At 41.5% G+C, this 17240-nt stretch overlaps 1 protein-coding gene across 1 annotated transcript in view; it reads right to left on the bottom strand.

The window, feature by feature from the left end:
• Nucleotides 1–17240, bottom strand: part of FBXW8 (F-box and WD repeat domain containing 8) — a 123548-nt gene that overhangs the window by 34534 nt on the left and 71774 nt on the right. Inside the window, exons 6-7 of the mRNA XM_017529535.2 lie at nt 7073–7269; nt 4082–4288 (exon numbers count right to left, since the gene is read on the bottom strand). Of these exons, the coding sequence (XP_017385024.1) occupies nt 4082–4288; nt 7073–7269 (404 nt within the window). The remainder of the gene's footprint in view (nt 1–4081; nt 4289–7072; nt 7270–17240) is intronic.

The following is a 17240-nucleotide window of genomic DNA, read 5'->3' as shown; positions in this document are numbered from 1 at the left end:
ACAGAAAATGTGATTTATGTATATATATACACACATATATGTATATGTGTATATATACGTATCCATATGTATGTACATATGTGTGTATATACATACACACACACATACACACACACACACACACACATACATATCATGGAATAATAACCATAAAAAGGTATAAAATAATGTCCATTGTAGCAACTTGGAACTGGAGACCATTAACCTAAGTGAAGCAATTTAAGAATGGAAAACTAAATACTGCATGTTCTCAATTATAAGTGGGAGCTAAGCTATGGGTGTACAGAGGCATAGAATGGTGTTGGAGGACACTGGAGACTCAGAAGGATACTGGGTGCAATGTGTACTATTCAGGTGACAGGTATACTAAAAGCCCAAGCTTCACCACTACACAGTTCATCCATGTAACCAAAAACCATTTCTACCCCACTAAAGCTACTGAAATAAAAAGATTTTAATTATCTGATCTTCCAAAAATGGGCAAAAATACATATTTGCCATTTTTTTCTATGTCTTTATGTGGCCCAAAACACCACTGGCAAACCCAGGTGTGGCCCCTAACTCTGATGTCTGAAACCCAAGTCTGGGAGCCCCTGTGCCACAGGCAAATCATGATGTTGCCGGGCACTGACTGATCCCTTCCTACCTGAGCTGGAGGTGACTGATCAGCCAGCTACATTTGAAGGCTTTTTTTTTTTTTTTTTTTTTAAAGATTAAATAGATAAGCTTTTGCTAAATTACTCAGCTTTGTTTCCTTAGAAAACTATGTTTATTAACAGAGCTAGGTTCCTTGACAAGCACCAGTTTGCTGAAATCTGTGTGTAATGCTGTTTTAACATCCCAATGCCAGGAACACTACTGGTGCTCAGTATTTGTGATGAATACACAATGGGCTGGCTAGCCAGATATAGGAATGGGTGGATTTGAGCCATTACTACTCCATGCTCATGCAGCTGAGATGCCTATAACATGCTAATGCAGGCATCATACGGTGTGAGAATATTCTCCAACTAAACCAAATAATGCCTCTGGAATACTTCAACAGGTTAGGGAGCTTTGACTTTCTGACTCAAAGTCAGTTTCAACATTTGGACTTCACTCTCTGCTTTTAACACAGTTAATCAATAATGAACTATAGCTAAACCCCAGTTTTGTATCAGGTACAAACAAATATAAACCAAATACTCTGCTCTCATAAAACCTTCATCTGAATCCTAGATATACAGGCCAGAGGCACAGACACAAACCTTCGTGTGGACATAGCTCCAGGCAAACTCCACGGCTAATAGTCTCACACCAGCCTAATAAAACGTGCTGGGACACAGGCTGCCACCAGGCTGAAGCACAGACATGGCCAAAACATGGTATTCGCAAGCAGAGTGACACCAAGCCTTGCACGTGAGGCTATTTGGAAATTACGACATCACATTATGGCACAGCAGGATGATACTAAAACCTCACAGAGTCACCCATGACATGACTTAATTCACAGAGAGCTGTTATATGACAATTATCTTTCTTAAAAATGCAAGTTTTTCTGAGGAAGCAGAAAATCCATTAAGCACAATCAGATGGAAAGTCTCATCTCTGTAAAAATAAGCAAAGTTACACAGATGAAGCCTGGCGTTCCTCTTAACTTTTGAGTGGGTGGCATCCCTGTTGGAGAAACATCTCAACACAAAGTCACCACCAGCACTACCAACAAGCAGCCATTCACCCACACGAGTGTTTGGAGGGCTGGTGCTGTGCTCACAAAATATTTGGATGACTAAATGCTACTGTCAGCCTCCAAAGACACACTTAGAAACATTCTTGTAGCAAATTTATTTCCACTCCTAATTTTAAAACACCAATGAGAACACCAGCTAACGAGACATTTGAGGAACGATACTTTTTCTTTTCTCTTTTCTTTTGGTAGAGACAGGGTCTTGATACGTTGCCCAGGCTGGTCTCAAACTCCCAGACGCAAGCCATCCTCCTGACTTGGCCTCCCAAAATGCTGGGATTATAGGTGTGAGCCACCATGTCCGGCCAGGGACTATACATTTTTAATCAAGGATTTTCACAAAATTAATGTATTAATCAGCTGATTCTTACAGTTAATGCTTTCAGTTGGGTTGGAAATTTTGAGAGGAATCAAAACAACCCCACTGCCTTATATCTGTATCTGAAGGAGCCTTGGGCCAAACTGTCCCGTTAAGTAGTTCCTCAAATGTATCCTTACAACTGTATCACCACAGGAATAAATCCATTCAGATAAGTCAAAGAGAAAAAGAACCTACCAGATAAAACATTTATAAAAAGTATGAAAAATTTAAACCAGACTAGTACTGATTATAACTATCACCTCACTACACTGAGAGCTCTAAAAATAAATGAGATAACAAAAATTTGAAAGCATACCAGATGGATAATTAGAAAGCAAACAGTCTCTCCTCTCTCAACAAATGAGCTCACCAGGGATGGGAAAATTAAAGTTTTTTCAGAGCATGAGAAAGGAAACTGCCTTAGGAAACCAATTCCTGCTCCCTCCCCACTTCCTAGGAAGACAAAACTGAGGAGTTATATCATGACACACCTTCCAGCTCGGACACAACGGAGATGCCCCAACCCAACTGCACACAAAATTTGCAGCACAAAGGGAGCGCCTTTTCGTGGTGAGACTACAGGGCGCCACACATATTTTCTACTGCTTCATCTGTCTTCCTGGATGAAGAATATATCATTGGGGTCCAACATGCTTCCATTCTTGACAATTTGCTAGGTTGCAAAGCCAATGACACCTACAGAAAAGAGATTTGACCTTACAGGTCACATATGTGGAGGAAATAAGATGTAAAAATAGGCACCACCAGAGGCAGGAATCGAACTACGGGTGGTAGGAATAACGAGAGGCTCAGGAGCTAACAGGTCATTAGCTCTCATGTACCGGCACCGGAATCACACTATGGGCGGTGAGAGATAACAGGAGGCTCAGGAGCTAACAGGTCGTTAGCACTCACGTGCCAGGCACCATGCCTCAAGCTCTTCATTTAATCCTACAACTCTAAGAAGCAGGCACTATTCTGAACTCCATTTTACAAATGAGGAAACTGAGGTAGAAGGAGGGTTAAGGAACCTACTAACAGTCACACGGGGTCTGCTGGCCCAGACACGTTCCTTCCCAGGAATCCCACCAACTGCCAGAAAGGGTCGGGAGCAGGCAAATTGGAAAAAAACAAAATGAAATGAAAACTTTCTATCTCCCCCCGGTCCCATTGGTAGGGAGAGTTCTATAAATCAGCTTTTATACTAAGTATTTGGCCTACAGTCAGGATAGCAAGATGCTAGGGAGTGATAAAATTTAGTCATCACTCAAAGAATTTCCAATAAAAACCTGTCTCCCTGCTTCTGGCTCAAAGAATATCAGAAGGCACTTTTGTGCACTGTTGGTAAGAAAGTCAATCCTCATGCACCTTTTTAGAAACGGCAATTTGGCGGTGCCCATCATTATCTCAAGTACACATCCTGGAGATGCACTATCTATACCAGAACTTCTGCAAGTTGCAATATGCATTGTAGCATTGCTTACAGCAGCCAAAACAGTAAAAGCAAGCTAAAGTCTGTGAGGGGCAAACTGGCAAGTTTAGCCAGTGAGAGGCCTGGCTAAACAGGCTGTGGACTAGTAGCATATGCCGGAATCCTAGGGAGGGAGAGCTTGGTAAAAGCTGACATGGAATACTCTCTCCAAGGCATATTATTGAGGAAAAAGATTGGGTTCAGAACAGTATGTATACTATGATCCCATCTCTACAACAATATGTCCTTGGCCTACAAATGTACCTATATATGCATTCAATTTTCCTAGATGGATACCTAAAAACTGTTAATAGTTTCTTCTATGCAGCGAAGCTGGGGGAAGAGGGGAGAAAGGAAATGATTGCTTTTCATCTGTGATCCTTTTGAAGTTTCTGAATTTTTTGACCATGCTTACATATTGCCCTAACATATCTGGAAAAATATCAGAGAGCTTTAATTTTTCAATTTCCTTCTAAAAAATAAATCTGTGTTTTGTTAATTATACATTTTGCTAGTTGTGTACCTTGCTTCCTTCGTACACCCATCCCAGACCCTGTACACCAAAAGCAACTTGGTTGGCCGAGACATCTAGACATGTGACAGGCGGGCCGTGGGCGTAAAGGAGGGTTCTGGCGGAGTCTTCGGCTTTAAGCAGGTACATCAGGTCTCCAGCAGCGGCTATTGCCACGGGGTACCTTCTGGCTTCTGGAACTATTTCAAGGTGCTGAACCTGGCAAAAGGTAAGAGTTGTTTAGTCGTACAAATTCATCCTGACTTGGTCAAAAATATGCAGTTCCTCTTACACATCAATGAGAAGACCAGCAACCCAACAGAAAAAGATGGGCAAAGGAAACGCTCACAGGAAATGAAACACAAACAGCTCTTACACAACTGGAAAGATGCTCAGTGTAAGAGAATCACAAGACACCCCCAAAAAGAGAAAATACACAATGAAAATTCATTGAAATATGATGCTTCCACTTTCATCTCCGTAAAGATCAAGAAATCGGCTAACGCCCTGGGCTGGAAGTGAAAAAGGGGAAAATCATGTTTCTGGATCCCACTTACTGCTGGTGGGGACATAATCTTGTCCAATTTCCATCAAGGGAACTTTGGAAACTCTTATCAAAATGTCAAGTATGCATGCACTCTGAGCCAGGACACCACTTTTAGAAGTTACTTACAAATAAACTCACACATATAAAAAATGATTATGTACAAGGTTATTCATGAACTGTAATACAATTGTGTCTTAGCTAAAAACTAGAAAAAGTGAAACACCCATTACTAAGGGACTAATTAAATAACTTAGTGTATCTATACACTGGAACACCATGCAGTCCTAGAGGGAAGCAGGAAAACATTCTTTATAAAACGAAACAAATGGGATGAGCAGCAAGATGAGTAAGGCAGCCCACCTGCTGACGAGTGTACAAGGCAGGGCGGAGAAAGCAGACCATGTGCTTGACTCATACATCCATAAATCTTCTAACAACGGCTGCCTTCAAGGAGGGCAGTGGATTGTGGGATGGGGAGATTTCCCACCGTCAACTTTACTGTGTCTTTTAAATCCTGAACCATGAGGATGTAATAGCAATTCAAAAAATAAAAGGTTGGGATTTTTTTTTTTTTTACAAGAATAAATAAAATAAAATTCACTCAGTTCCAAATTCTCAAAAAAAAGAATATTTTAACATTTGTGCCAAAATGTGTGGCCAAAAGGTTAAAAATATCCAAGTTATCTGCTCTCTCCTGGTTTCAATGTCATCAGGGTCCACCTGGCCACCAGAGGGTAGGAAGGGCTCTACGTACACACGTTTTTCTACCCATCCCCCTCCCCAGTCCTGACTGTGTCACCACCAGCACTTTCTCTAATGTGCATGAGTCTGAAATGTACTTTTCAAGAATAATTTGATTCTGTCCATCCACAGGCGGCCAATTTCTCCATGATGCCGTTCACAACACAATGTCGCCTCCGTGAGTAAATCACAAGAGGACACGTGGAAGGTGAGCCACACTGTGTAATTATGAAAATCCACAGTGTGAAAGGACAGCGCTGCCCTGATCGCATGCCAAGGAGTTCAAAGCTGGCCTCCGGAATACCATCCAGAAGAGCCTGAGGGAGCATCAGCATCTGGGGGACTCTGCTAATCCTCGGGCCGGCTTCGCAAGCCGCTGGTCCACCAAGAAGGACAGCTGCTCGAGGCTAATATCACAGACCTGGGAACATTTAACACTGCCATCCAGGGGCATGTATGGAAGGGACAACACTAGCTCAGCTCTTCGGGCCAGGGGTGACTTTTCCAAGGATATTCAGAGCATTTTGTGGCAACCCTCCACCCAAAGTGAAAAATAATTCCTAAAACATGCATAAAACACACCTCAAACCATGGCTGCTTGCTTCCTCTCATGCCCCCAAATCATTTCTTATTTTCCTAAAGCTGACATCCTCCATCTAGCCCTTTAACTGTATCTCCACGCTGGCTTTCTGACAGACCATGAGACTCAGATTGACAGTGGTGGTCCTATTTGCTGGGGGCTGTAATAGTAAGCACTATGGAAGTTTTAAGAACAGAAATATACTTTCACATTTTTTTTTTTTCTAATGAAACCCAGATGACATGACAGCATCAGGCCGTTTTGGGGAGCACTATATCCAAACTGCAGAGGCTCATAGAGGTGAAGTGGTGATGCCATGGATTTTTAAGTTTAATTCTAGTCTAAGAAGATTTCCACCAGGGAAATAATAGGGAGGAATGGGATTGGTTCCAGGTCAGGCCATCAATTCATCACTCAGTGCTGGCTTTTCTGCTCACTTCCCTACCAGTGCCAAAATCAAGTTTGTTTAAATTAAATCCAAACTCAGAAGAGACAGATTCGAGCACTTCCTTCTAGCACCAAATCTACAAATACAGAGGTTCCTGTACAACTGAACTCAGAAATAAGCTCGACATAAAGAATTCTTAAGGCTGGCTGAGCTTCACACCTGACATCCTGGAACATGGCTACCCAATTAACACCGACTTGAATCTATCTTCACTCAAGTTACTTTTAACTTCAGGCAAGATAGTCTTGGGATGAAGAAAGTGTAGGAATGGAAACCTTCTTTCCATATGGACTGGAATAACACCACTGAACTCATTCCCACGTATGTATTAGGTCAGAAAGTGATCTTCGATTCCCAAGGGTGAGATTCCACAGTGTTAGTCTGAAGAAGGCCAAGGAACCAGTGATGAGCAGCTCTGGCCCTGAAGTCAGTCCTGAGGTTTGCATCACAACTTCTTAGCTCTGAGACCTGGGGCAAGTCAGTTCACTGCTCTAAGCCTCAAGTGGCTTCTCGGCAAAAGGGGAAAATGCTACTACGCACTTCGTAAGGCTGTAGTTAGATTTATAGATGTAAGGCCCATAGGAAGCTCTGAGTGAATGCGAGTTTGCCAACACCATTAGTACGTGCTTATATTAGACCCAGAGATTCTAAGAATAGAAGATAAAATGACCAGACTAAAAAGCTCACCAGTTTTGGAACTTCAAATTCCGCAGCTATCTGCCAGTACCCCTCCTCATTGGGGAATAACATCACGATGTCAAAAGCAGAAGCCGTGGCCACAGCTGCATCGTCCTGGCTGAGGGCTAGTGCCTGTATTCTTGCATCGTGCTCAAAACGATGAACAGGGTACCTTCCAGTTCTTAAATCCCAAATATTGAGAAACCCTGTGCAGCAAGAAACAATGCAGGAAACAAGTTTACATTTGTTTAATATGTTCAATTATTTTTAAAACATGCAATATAAAGGAAAATTTTTTAAAAGAGATACCTTAGAAATGAGACCCAGTTCTAAACATGAAATCATTTAAATATGTTTCATATACACCTGATGCACATGGCCTGAAGGTAATTTTATACAACATTTTATTTTACTTTTTGTTAGAAACAGTGTCTCACTCTGTCGCCCAGGCTGGAGTGCAGTGGTGCTATCACAGCTCACTGCATTCTTGAACTGCTGGGCCTAAGTGATCCTCCTGCTTCAGCCTCCCAAATAGACAGGACTGTAGGTGCATGCCACCATGCCTGGCTAATTTTTAAGTCTTTGTAGAGACAGGATCTCACTATGTTGCCCAGGCTGGGTTGTTTTTTTTTTTTCTTTTTTAAACTACTGGAGTCAAGCAATCCTCCTGCCTCTGCCTCCAATACTGCATTGTGTTGGAATTACACACGTGAGCCAACGTACCTGGTCTATACAATATTTTACATAAATCTGTGCACGAAGCAAAGTTTCGGCTGTGTTTTGGCTACAAACCCATCACATGAAGTAAGGTGTGAAATTTTCCACATGTAGTATCATGTCAGTGCTTCAAAAGTTTCAAAGCATTTTGGATTTTTGGAATAGGGATGCTCAACCTGTATTTTACATCCTTCGTCACCCCCATTCTCCTATAGCCTCTGTTAGCCACAGTGCTTTATTTTACACAGTTCTAAAACATGTGCTTCCATATCCCACACTTGTCAAAAATGCCGATTTTCCACCCTTCTCCCAGCACCTCGAATGCTGCTACCCAGATTAATTCCTCTTTTGCACACTGGCCATGTCACCACCTTTCTCCAGGGTGGTTTGCAGACTGGTAGCATCGATACCACACGGCGACTTATTAGAAATGCAGACTGTCAGGCACCAGCAACTCTGGTGACGTCCACTCGAGATTAGGGCCAGTGGTCTACGGGAGCTTATGCTTTTCTATCATTCAGATAAACTTTTCTGTACTTAGCATGTCATTGATTCTTCTTTCCTCACAAATACTTTCTTTTTATCATTCCCATCTACAAAACTATTTCCTCCCCCTCAAAGAGTTACCCAAGAAAATAATAACTTTCTGCATTAGGCTGGTTAATGCCCTGGTCCAATTCCAATTCATTCACCGAGAAATAAATGTGTGGAGACAACACAATCTGTGGCTATTTGAGTTCAAATCCAGCCCCAGCACTTGTTAGCTGAAGGACTTAGGGAAGCTGATTAACAGCTCTGAGCCTCTTTGCCTTTCTGTCAAGTTGAAGATAACATTACCTACTGCATAGGACTGTGGGGCAGATGAAAGGAGACCAGCCACACAAAGCGCTGAAGATGGACCATTCCTGTATTTCTATGCAGTCTATAGTTCCTGCTGTGGTATAAAACATATTTAATCTACCAATAATGCTAATTTCCCCTCTATTTCTCATCTGTAAATCTAGTCCTATTTCCTATAACTTCCTATTATCTCGAACAGACCAAGCTTTTTGCTTTCCTTCTCTTGGCAGTGTCTTCCTATCTTTCTTTTTTCTTGCCTCCTACTTTGTCTTTAAACTGTAAATGCTTTGAGTTTAGGATCTTACTACAAAGGATCATTCAGCACTAAATAAATATAGAGAACTGGAAGAAAACAATACATTTGGGCTGCTTTGCCAGACTTTCAAACTGTCAGTAGACTAAGTAAGCAATCATAAACAAAAGCAGAGCCTTTTCAAGCTAACTGTTGCTTTGCATCTGAAACAGTGTACTCTCTTCAGAATCATGATCAACTTGGGGGATAAGCAGATCACAAAAGGTTCCACAACACATTCCCCTGGCATGTGTTTGGGTAACTTTTTTCCATTCTGACTCAGAAGAGAAAACTATGATGCAGAAAGTGCCAATGCCTCTACAGATCAGATAGGAGACAGACTCTCCAAGGTGTCTGGTCTTGACATGGGCTTCCTTCAAACATTTTGCACGGCATTTGTTTGCATTTGTTTTGAGACATCCCAACAGTAAAGAGAAATAAAAACTGCTATTTGCATAGAGCTTCTGTGTCTTCGGAGACGCACGTGTCTCCTCTCACTGAGCATTCACTTCCGTCTTGGGAGGAGCACCATTTTACGCCTCTCCCGGAAAAGAAACAGAAGCACCGAGTGGTTAAACAGCTTGGTCCAAAGCCACTTGGTATGTCATGAAGTTGCGCTAGAATTTAGCTAGAAAAGTGCAGGATGAGCGGCTGCATTGGTAAGTGCATAAAATAACTATGAGCTCAGTGAGTGACGTACACCATCAAACTCACCCTGGGTGCTGCCAAGCGTGGAAGCTATTTAACCACAGCTCACTCTAAGCACACATGGAGTTTATCTATAAACACATTTTTCATTATTAATCAAGTATTGGTTTTGCTGGCATCATTTTTCCAACAGAACTTTATGCAATAAAATGCCCTTCGCCACAAGGTTGAGTTGCACAGAGCCATTCTGAGTTTTGGGGGAAAAAAAAAATTCCAGGGTTCCATCAATTTAATGGTCAAATCTTTCTCTCCTGAAAGCCTGTTGTATCATTATCTTTTTCAGTTTCCTCTACTTCAATTATAAAATGTTGCACTTGGTCAGATCCTCACTTGTCAGTGGGGCTATCACTTGCACAGGCCTTCAAACATCATTTTTAGCTGCAAAAACATTTAGGATTGTTATGTCCTCTTGATGAGTTGATTCTTTATCACAGGCAAAGTCCCTCCGTGTCCCTGGTTACTATCATCTTTGCTCTGAAATCCACGTTGAGAGTGACATGGCCACTCCAGCTTTCTTTCGATTAGTGTTAGCATGCAGGATTTCTCCCATCTTTTCGCTTGTGTCTTTATATATTTAGGAGAGATGCCTTTTCTGCAGGGTTTCTGTAGACAGCTTATAGTTGGTCTTGTTTTTAATTGGGGTGTTTAGATGATTTATATTTACTGTTATTATTGATAAGGTTGGGTTTAATCTCTCATTTTGCTAATTTTTAAAATTCATCCCATCTGTTCTTTGCTCCCTTTTCTCCTCTTTCATTGCCTTTTTTATTTTTTGGATTATTTGTGATAACTGAATGTGTTTATTCCATTTTAATTCCTTTGTTGGCTTGTCAGCCAAAACTCTTTGTTACGTTGTTTTAGAGGTTGCTTTTTGATTTTAACGTAAGTATTTAACTTATCAGTCTACCTGCAAGTAATACTGTATCACTTCACATGTTACATAAGAACTTTAGGTAGGGTGTAGTAGGTCAGGCCGGTAATCCCAGCACTTTGGGAAGCTGAAGTGGGCAGATCACTTGAGATCAGGATTTCATAACTAGTCTGGCCAACATGATGAAGCCCAATCTCTATTAAAAATACAAAAATTAGCCAGGTATGGTGCCGGGCACCTGTAATCCCAGCTACACAGGACGTTGAGACATGAGAATCACTTTAACCTGCAAGGTGGAGGCTACAGTGAGCTGAGATCTTGCCACTGCACTCCAGCCTCGGTGACGGTGACGGAGACGGAGTAAGACTCTATCTTAATTTAAAAAAACAAACAAACAAAACTTGACAGTAACATACTTCCATTTCTTCCCTTCTAGCCTTTGTGCTATTATTGTCATACTTTTTATTTTTACATATGTTACAAACTTTTTATTTGTACATTTTGTAAACCTTGCATACATTGTTATTACTTTTGCATAAACAGGCAATTATTTTTTAAAGATATTTAAATAAGAAAAAAAGCCATTTCCAGTTATCCATGTAATTACCACTTCTAGCTCTTTCACTGTCACTTTCAACATCACAAAGTCCTGCAGTTTGTACAAGGCTTGCAATGTCACTTTGAACTGTATTGTTGGATATCTGCCCCAAAAGCATATGGGCAGAGTGGTCAGGAATAGATACAGAAGCTAACAGGGAGGGATGTTTGAGTGAAAGCTAATTTTATAAATGGTCACTTTATCAGTTACTACAGTTATACCATGACTATTTTTATAATCTCAAAACTGCAAGGACTTGAGAAGTGAATAACTGAATTATAAGAATGCTCTATAATATTATAGCTGATTATCATCCATGTTAGCCAACATTTAGCCAAAAAGGAATCAATGCAATGATACATTCAACAGGTAGTTATGGAGCTCCCTGTTTTGTACCAAGGCGCTATTCTAGGTACTGGGGATATCATAGTGAATAAGACAAAATAAAACAAGAAAAAAGTCCCTGACTGATGGAGCCAACATTTTAGTGACATGAAGAATTGAAAGAATATGATACCTATTCTTACAAAACACACACTGGAGAGAAACAAATATTTAATAACTAAAATGTAAAATAAAACACAATATCACAGAGAGATATACACAAAGCACAAAGGAGCAATGAACAAGCTTAACTTCTGGTCATGCTGTCACACTATTTTAAGGCCCCAGAAAGAAGCAGCTAACTTCTCCAGATGTTTTAACTTGAACCAGGTCCACAGCTATTGCATAACCACTAAGGAAGAAGTAGTCAATGACTGTCAGAGCCAAGGAAGTTCACTTTTCAAATAGGTACTTTTATCTGATGTAAATTCATTTGAAAGGTCAAGTTTAGTCATACTGCTGACGTAGCAATGAAGTGGATTTGGTTCCTGACACTGTGTGGACTTGTGAAGTGGCAAGACTGTGTCCTCTTCCCTCTATATGCCTTACGGTAGGGAATTCAGAGTGCTGGATGTGGCTGAACATCAATAAAGGTTTGCTGAATGCTTGTCACAGGTTTCAGCAATGGAACATTTGGTTGTGAGAAACAGACACCCACTGAAACTGGCTTAAACACAAAAAGGAAACTGGCTGGAAAGGAATGAAGCTATTTCATGGAGCCCAAGGGCAGGAAGTACAGCTGGAGATGATAGGGGATCAGAACCAGGAAGTAGGAAGACAGGCAGAACCAAGACAGTGTATGTATCTTGTGTGCACCAAAGATCTTATCTCTGCTTCTCTCTGCAATTCTATTTCATTCTTCTCCTCAGAAACCAGCTTTCTCTCAGCCCTGGGTACATGGAGAAAGGTGGCTGTCTCCATTCCAGGAGATCTTCTACTCCAAGCATGCAACAAAGTCTGAGTCCCAGCCAGCCCATCCCAGTCCATGAATCAGCTCCCCCAGGACCGGAGCCCCATCCCTCAGCCAGTCAGCTGAGGCCAAAAGACTAACTCAAATACTATGAACTTGCCCACCTGGAGAGGGCCTGGGCAGGGACCTCAGGGCAAGGAGACACCCCACCAAGGCCTCTACAACATCTCTCCTGCACAGCAGGTCAAGGTAAAACAAGAGGAAAAAATCTCAGCAAACACAAAGGGAGGTTCTATTTGGTTTCTTAGAGGTGGCGTAAGAAGCAAGTCTTTTTTTACCATTCCCTGCACCAGGCATCATCCTGAAGGCCGGAGTTTATAGCCCCCATTTGGCCCCACACCAGAGAAACAGAGCAAGTGTTTTTCTTCCTTCCTGACCAAACCTCAATAGCTGGATAAAAGATGATGAATTCTGAGTAGTGCTGGGATCGCAATACTGTTTCACTCATAACAAACAGGAAAAGGATGCAGACAAAAGATGAAACTGGGTCGTCTCTTCAAACATCCATGAGGGCCACTGGCCCAATAAGGAGAAGGGGCAGGGCCTGGCAGTCCCACCTGCTCCCTGGGCTCAGGACCCTCCACCTTGACAAGCAGCAGCCAGGCCGAAGGAACTCCGAGCTCAGCCTAGGCTAGGAACAGTCATTAACGATGACATGAGTAACGATGGCTAGTCTTTCGAGGAGACATAAAGCCTGCTCAGCAGCTGTGGATGGGCACCCATGCCAGTTTGCAGCAGGCCCCTCCCACCTCCCTAAGGAGGCCAGCCAGAGTGTGGTAATGAAACTGCACATAGTGGAAATGGGATCTAAATGAGTTTAAACTGATTTATGTTAGCTTTTGTAAAGATTACTCGATATCTGGAAAGTGCTACCACTGTGATATAATGTCGACAATCCTTAAGACCTCCGTCTAATGGTACTTGCACAGAATATTTATATTCTTCGTCATGGGAACAAGGACCATAATGGATACCATTTTTGTTTTATTAGGGATGCATATTTAAATTAATCTGCTATTTGCCTAAACAATTAGCTGCTTCTGTTTGTGTGCACAAAGCCAAAATTGCAATTAAGCTTCCATCAAAAAGATAAGTCCCAACTAAAACTGTCCCGGTGGAGTCATAAGAGCTCAGGGCAGAACTTTCCAAAATTACTTTTTAGCATAATGGTAATTATGTTAATTGCCTGAAAGGTAAATAACTGCTGAACTGGTTTTGGAAAAAAACACAATTGGTATACTCCTCCCTCCCCTTTGATTTTTTCCATGCACCACAAAATTTAAAACAGGTTAACAGTTTCGAAGGTCATAGACTAGTCCCTTCTTAAACTACAGAGCTGGTCTTGTGGTCTTTAGTGCTTTCTTGATTAGAAATTGTTTCAGCCATGAGCTCCCATCCTCTTGAACCTGGACAATAAACACCTGAAGCTTGGTGTCAACTTCATGACTGTTAAATAGACAAGATCAGTTAACTGTGTTCAGAGATAATGAATGAAGTTAACTATTTATAAAGATAGTTGGCAATCTCAATTTCCACCATGTAAATAAACACTTGCCTATCAAAAATTAAGCAGAGATCAAAAGAAATTCTGCAACAAAGGAAAAGGCATTTTGACAAAAATTTTAAACATACCCATAGCACTTACTCAGCAAGTACCTGTTTGTTCATTAAGTCCACACATCACCACTCTGAAGCTAGCATAAAGTTGGACAGGACAAAAGTTTTTGCTCTTCATGGAAGAGGTGCCGGTGGGAGATTAGTATCAGTGTAGACAAGTCATAAAGAACAGCTAAACCACGGACAGCCATGAAAAAGGAAGAAGCTCAAGTTTCTTGTCACTGCAGCTACTGTGGCATGCCATCCGCATTCCCGCTGACCACAGCTCTACAGCTCTGTTGCCTAAGGCAGAAAATAAACAGAAAACATTCTGGAAGCTGCATTTTAGATTAACAAATAAAAGAATCTGCATGGGCTTGTGGAGGAGGCGACTGGTTAGGGCTTAAGCAAAGCAGCGAGATCACCAAAGTAGAAACTGAGTCAAGAGAAAAGGAAGTAAGATTGAATATATTTAGGAGCTCTCAAATTCAAAGCAGAAAGAACACTTGAAAAAGAAGAATGAAAAATGACGAGACAGCAGACTGAAAAGGAGGCAAATTGTATATTGTTAAGACTATGGCAATGTGACTAGAGAGAAAAATTTACAGTTAACGTCAAACGAAAAACAGATTTATGGAGAATGCAAAGAATCTGGACCAGCTTCCACGAGGGAAAGTTCCAGAGGGCAGGTAATGTGAAAGAGACATCACTATGCACAAAGCCTCAGATTGAGGCCAATTTTCTCTATAACTGATATACACATAATATAGACTCTACCTGGAAGAGATTAGCAGACACTGGTAGTAGTGGATGCATCTAGGGAGGAGACTGGGGAGTCAGTAGACTGGTGATAGTAGATTTAAAAAAAAAAAAAAGGAGGATTTACTTTTTGCTATGTACTCTTTGGTGCTATTTGGATTTTTTCTACATGTAATATTACATTAAAAATTACTATACTGGGCTGGGCACAGTGGCTCATACCTGTAATCCCAGTACTTTGGGAGGCTAAGACAAGCAGATCGCCTGAGTCAGGAGTTCGAGACCCGCCTGGCCAACATAGTGAAACCCTGTCTCTATACTAAAAATACAAAAGAATTAGCTGGGCATGGAGGCAGGTGCCTGTAATCCCAGCTACCTGGGAAGCTGAGGCAGGAAAATTGCTTGAACTTAGGAGGTAGAGGTTTCAGTGAGCCAAGATCACGCCATTGCACTCCAGCCTGGGCAACAAGAGCGAAACTCTGTCTCATAAAAAAAAAAAAAAAAAATTACTATACTGTAATTTGTATACACATCTTTATAAATAATATTCTGATTGGTGATGGGATATTTTTCTAATTATCCATTTGCATGATTTTAAAACCAATATATAATTCTGATGTACAAAACTAAATTAAAAGCTCAAATTCTACCTCTGATCTATCAGTATGTTAAGGTGAATTAAATGCTAAAGGAGTCCATAAAACACTGCCACCACCACGCCTGTCAGATGGGTTCAGGACAGCCCAGCACGGGTCCTGGCCCAGGACTGGCATGAAGTCTTAGCCTCCTTGTTCTCTGTCTTCTCTTAAAAAAATACTGTTTATTGCTAAATGGAAAATATTTTTATCAAAAATAATTCCACCCACACATTAACTATGTAATATTTAGAAACATGAACCTTTAAAATAATGAGAAAGAGACATCACTGTGCAAGCAGCCTCAGGAGGCAGCCAATTTTCCCTACAACTGATATATACATAATATAGGCTCTATCTGGAAGAGATCAGCAGACACTGGTAGCAGTAGCTGCATCTAGGGAGGAGACTGGGGAATCAGTGGAATGGGTGGTAGTAGATTTTTTAAAAAGTAATAACTACTGAAGCTGAGTGACAGGTATATGGGGGTACATCATGCTATTCGTTCCATTTTTGTGTATTTGAATTTTTCATAAAAGAATTTTTAAGAATGATCATTTGAAAGGCTATCATAACAAAAGTAAGAATACATTAATTTGTGTTTTACAAATGTTTTCAACAGCCACAGTGCAGACTAAGTATCTTCTCAGATCTACGGTGAAAATTCCAGTTAGGACATTTTGCAGCCTTTGGAAATCCCATTCCGGGCCAGGCGCATTGGCTCACGCTTGTAATCCCAGCACTTTGGGAGGCCAGGGTGGGCGGACCATGAGGTCAGGAGATTGAGACTATCCTGGCCAACAGGGCGAAACCCTATCTCTACTAAAATATAAAAAAAAAAATTAGCCGGGCATGGTGGCACGTGCTTGTAGTCCCAGCTACTCGGGAGGCTGAGGCAGGGGAATCACTTGGATCCAGAAGGCGGAGATTGCAGTGAGCTGAGACCGCACCACTGCACTCCAGCCTGGCGACAGAACAAGACTCCGTCTCAAAAAGAAAAAAGAAAAAAAACCCACTCCAAATCCTCAAAAAAAATTTAAAATTGTAGTATCAATTCATTCCCTTTCAAGGAAAGTAATAAATGGCTCAAATAAAAAGCAGGAAAAAAAGCCTGAAGATTTAGATTATGGCAAAACTACAGTCAGTTCTGAGTTACCTAACACCAAATGAGAACGAGAAGACGGAAACCGCATAGGGTCTAACATCACACTTGTGCATTCAGAGACCAGTGCAAATCTCCCCAACAAACAGACGGTTTTGCCACAAGGCCCCTGATGTCTGGGATGGGGTTCTAGGGTCTCCCTCCCCTGTGCCCGCAGAGTGGATCACAACAGTCCAATAGAGACGGAGACCCACATGGCCACCTGCTTTCCAGACCAGTGCTCTTCAGACTTTTTTGATTACCCCGTGAAATGATTTTGAAATACAAGACCTTTCTTTCCCATTTTATACATGAAACTGATAAAATGTTTTTGTCATAAGTTGTAGGTAGCGGCAAAAACGTAACTTCTAAATATTGACATTTTAAAATAAAATGGCTACACTATTCTTTAAAAAGTACTCTTTGGGAGGCTGAGGCGGGCAGATCACTTGAGTCTAGGAGTTTGAGACCAGCCTGGCCAACATGGTGAAACGCCATCTCTAATAAAAATACAAAAAAAAAAAATTAGCCAGTGTGGGGGGCACCTGTAGTCCAAGCTACTCGGGAGGCTGAGGCAGGAGAATTGCTTGAACCTGGGAGGTGGAGGTTGCAGTGAGCTGAGATTGTACCATTGCACTCCAGCCTGGGCAACACAGTGAGAATGTT

The sequence above is a fragment of the Cebus imitator genome, unplaced genomic scaffold (assembly GCF_001604975.1).
Source record: "Cebus imitator isolate Cc_AM_T3 unplaced genomic scaffold, Cebus_imitator-1.0 Scaffold59, whole genome shotgun sequence".
In the NCBI taxonomy this organism is placed as follows: Eukaryota; Metazoa; Chordata; class Mammalia; order Primates; family Cebidae; genus Cebus; species Cebus imitator.
This window is presented reverse-complemented; position numbering and strand designations above follow the sequence as displayed.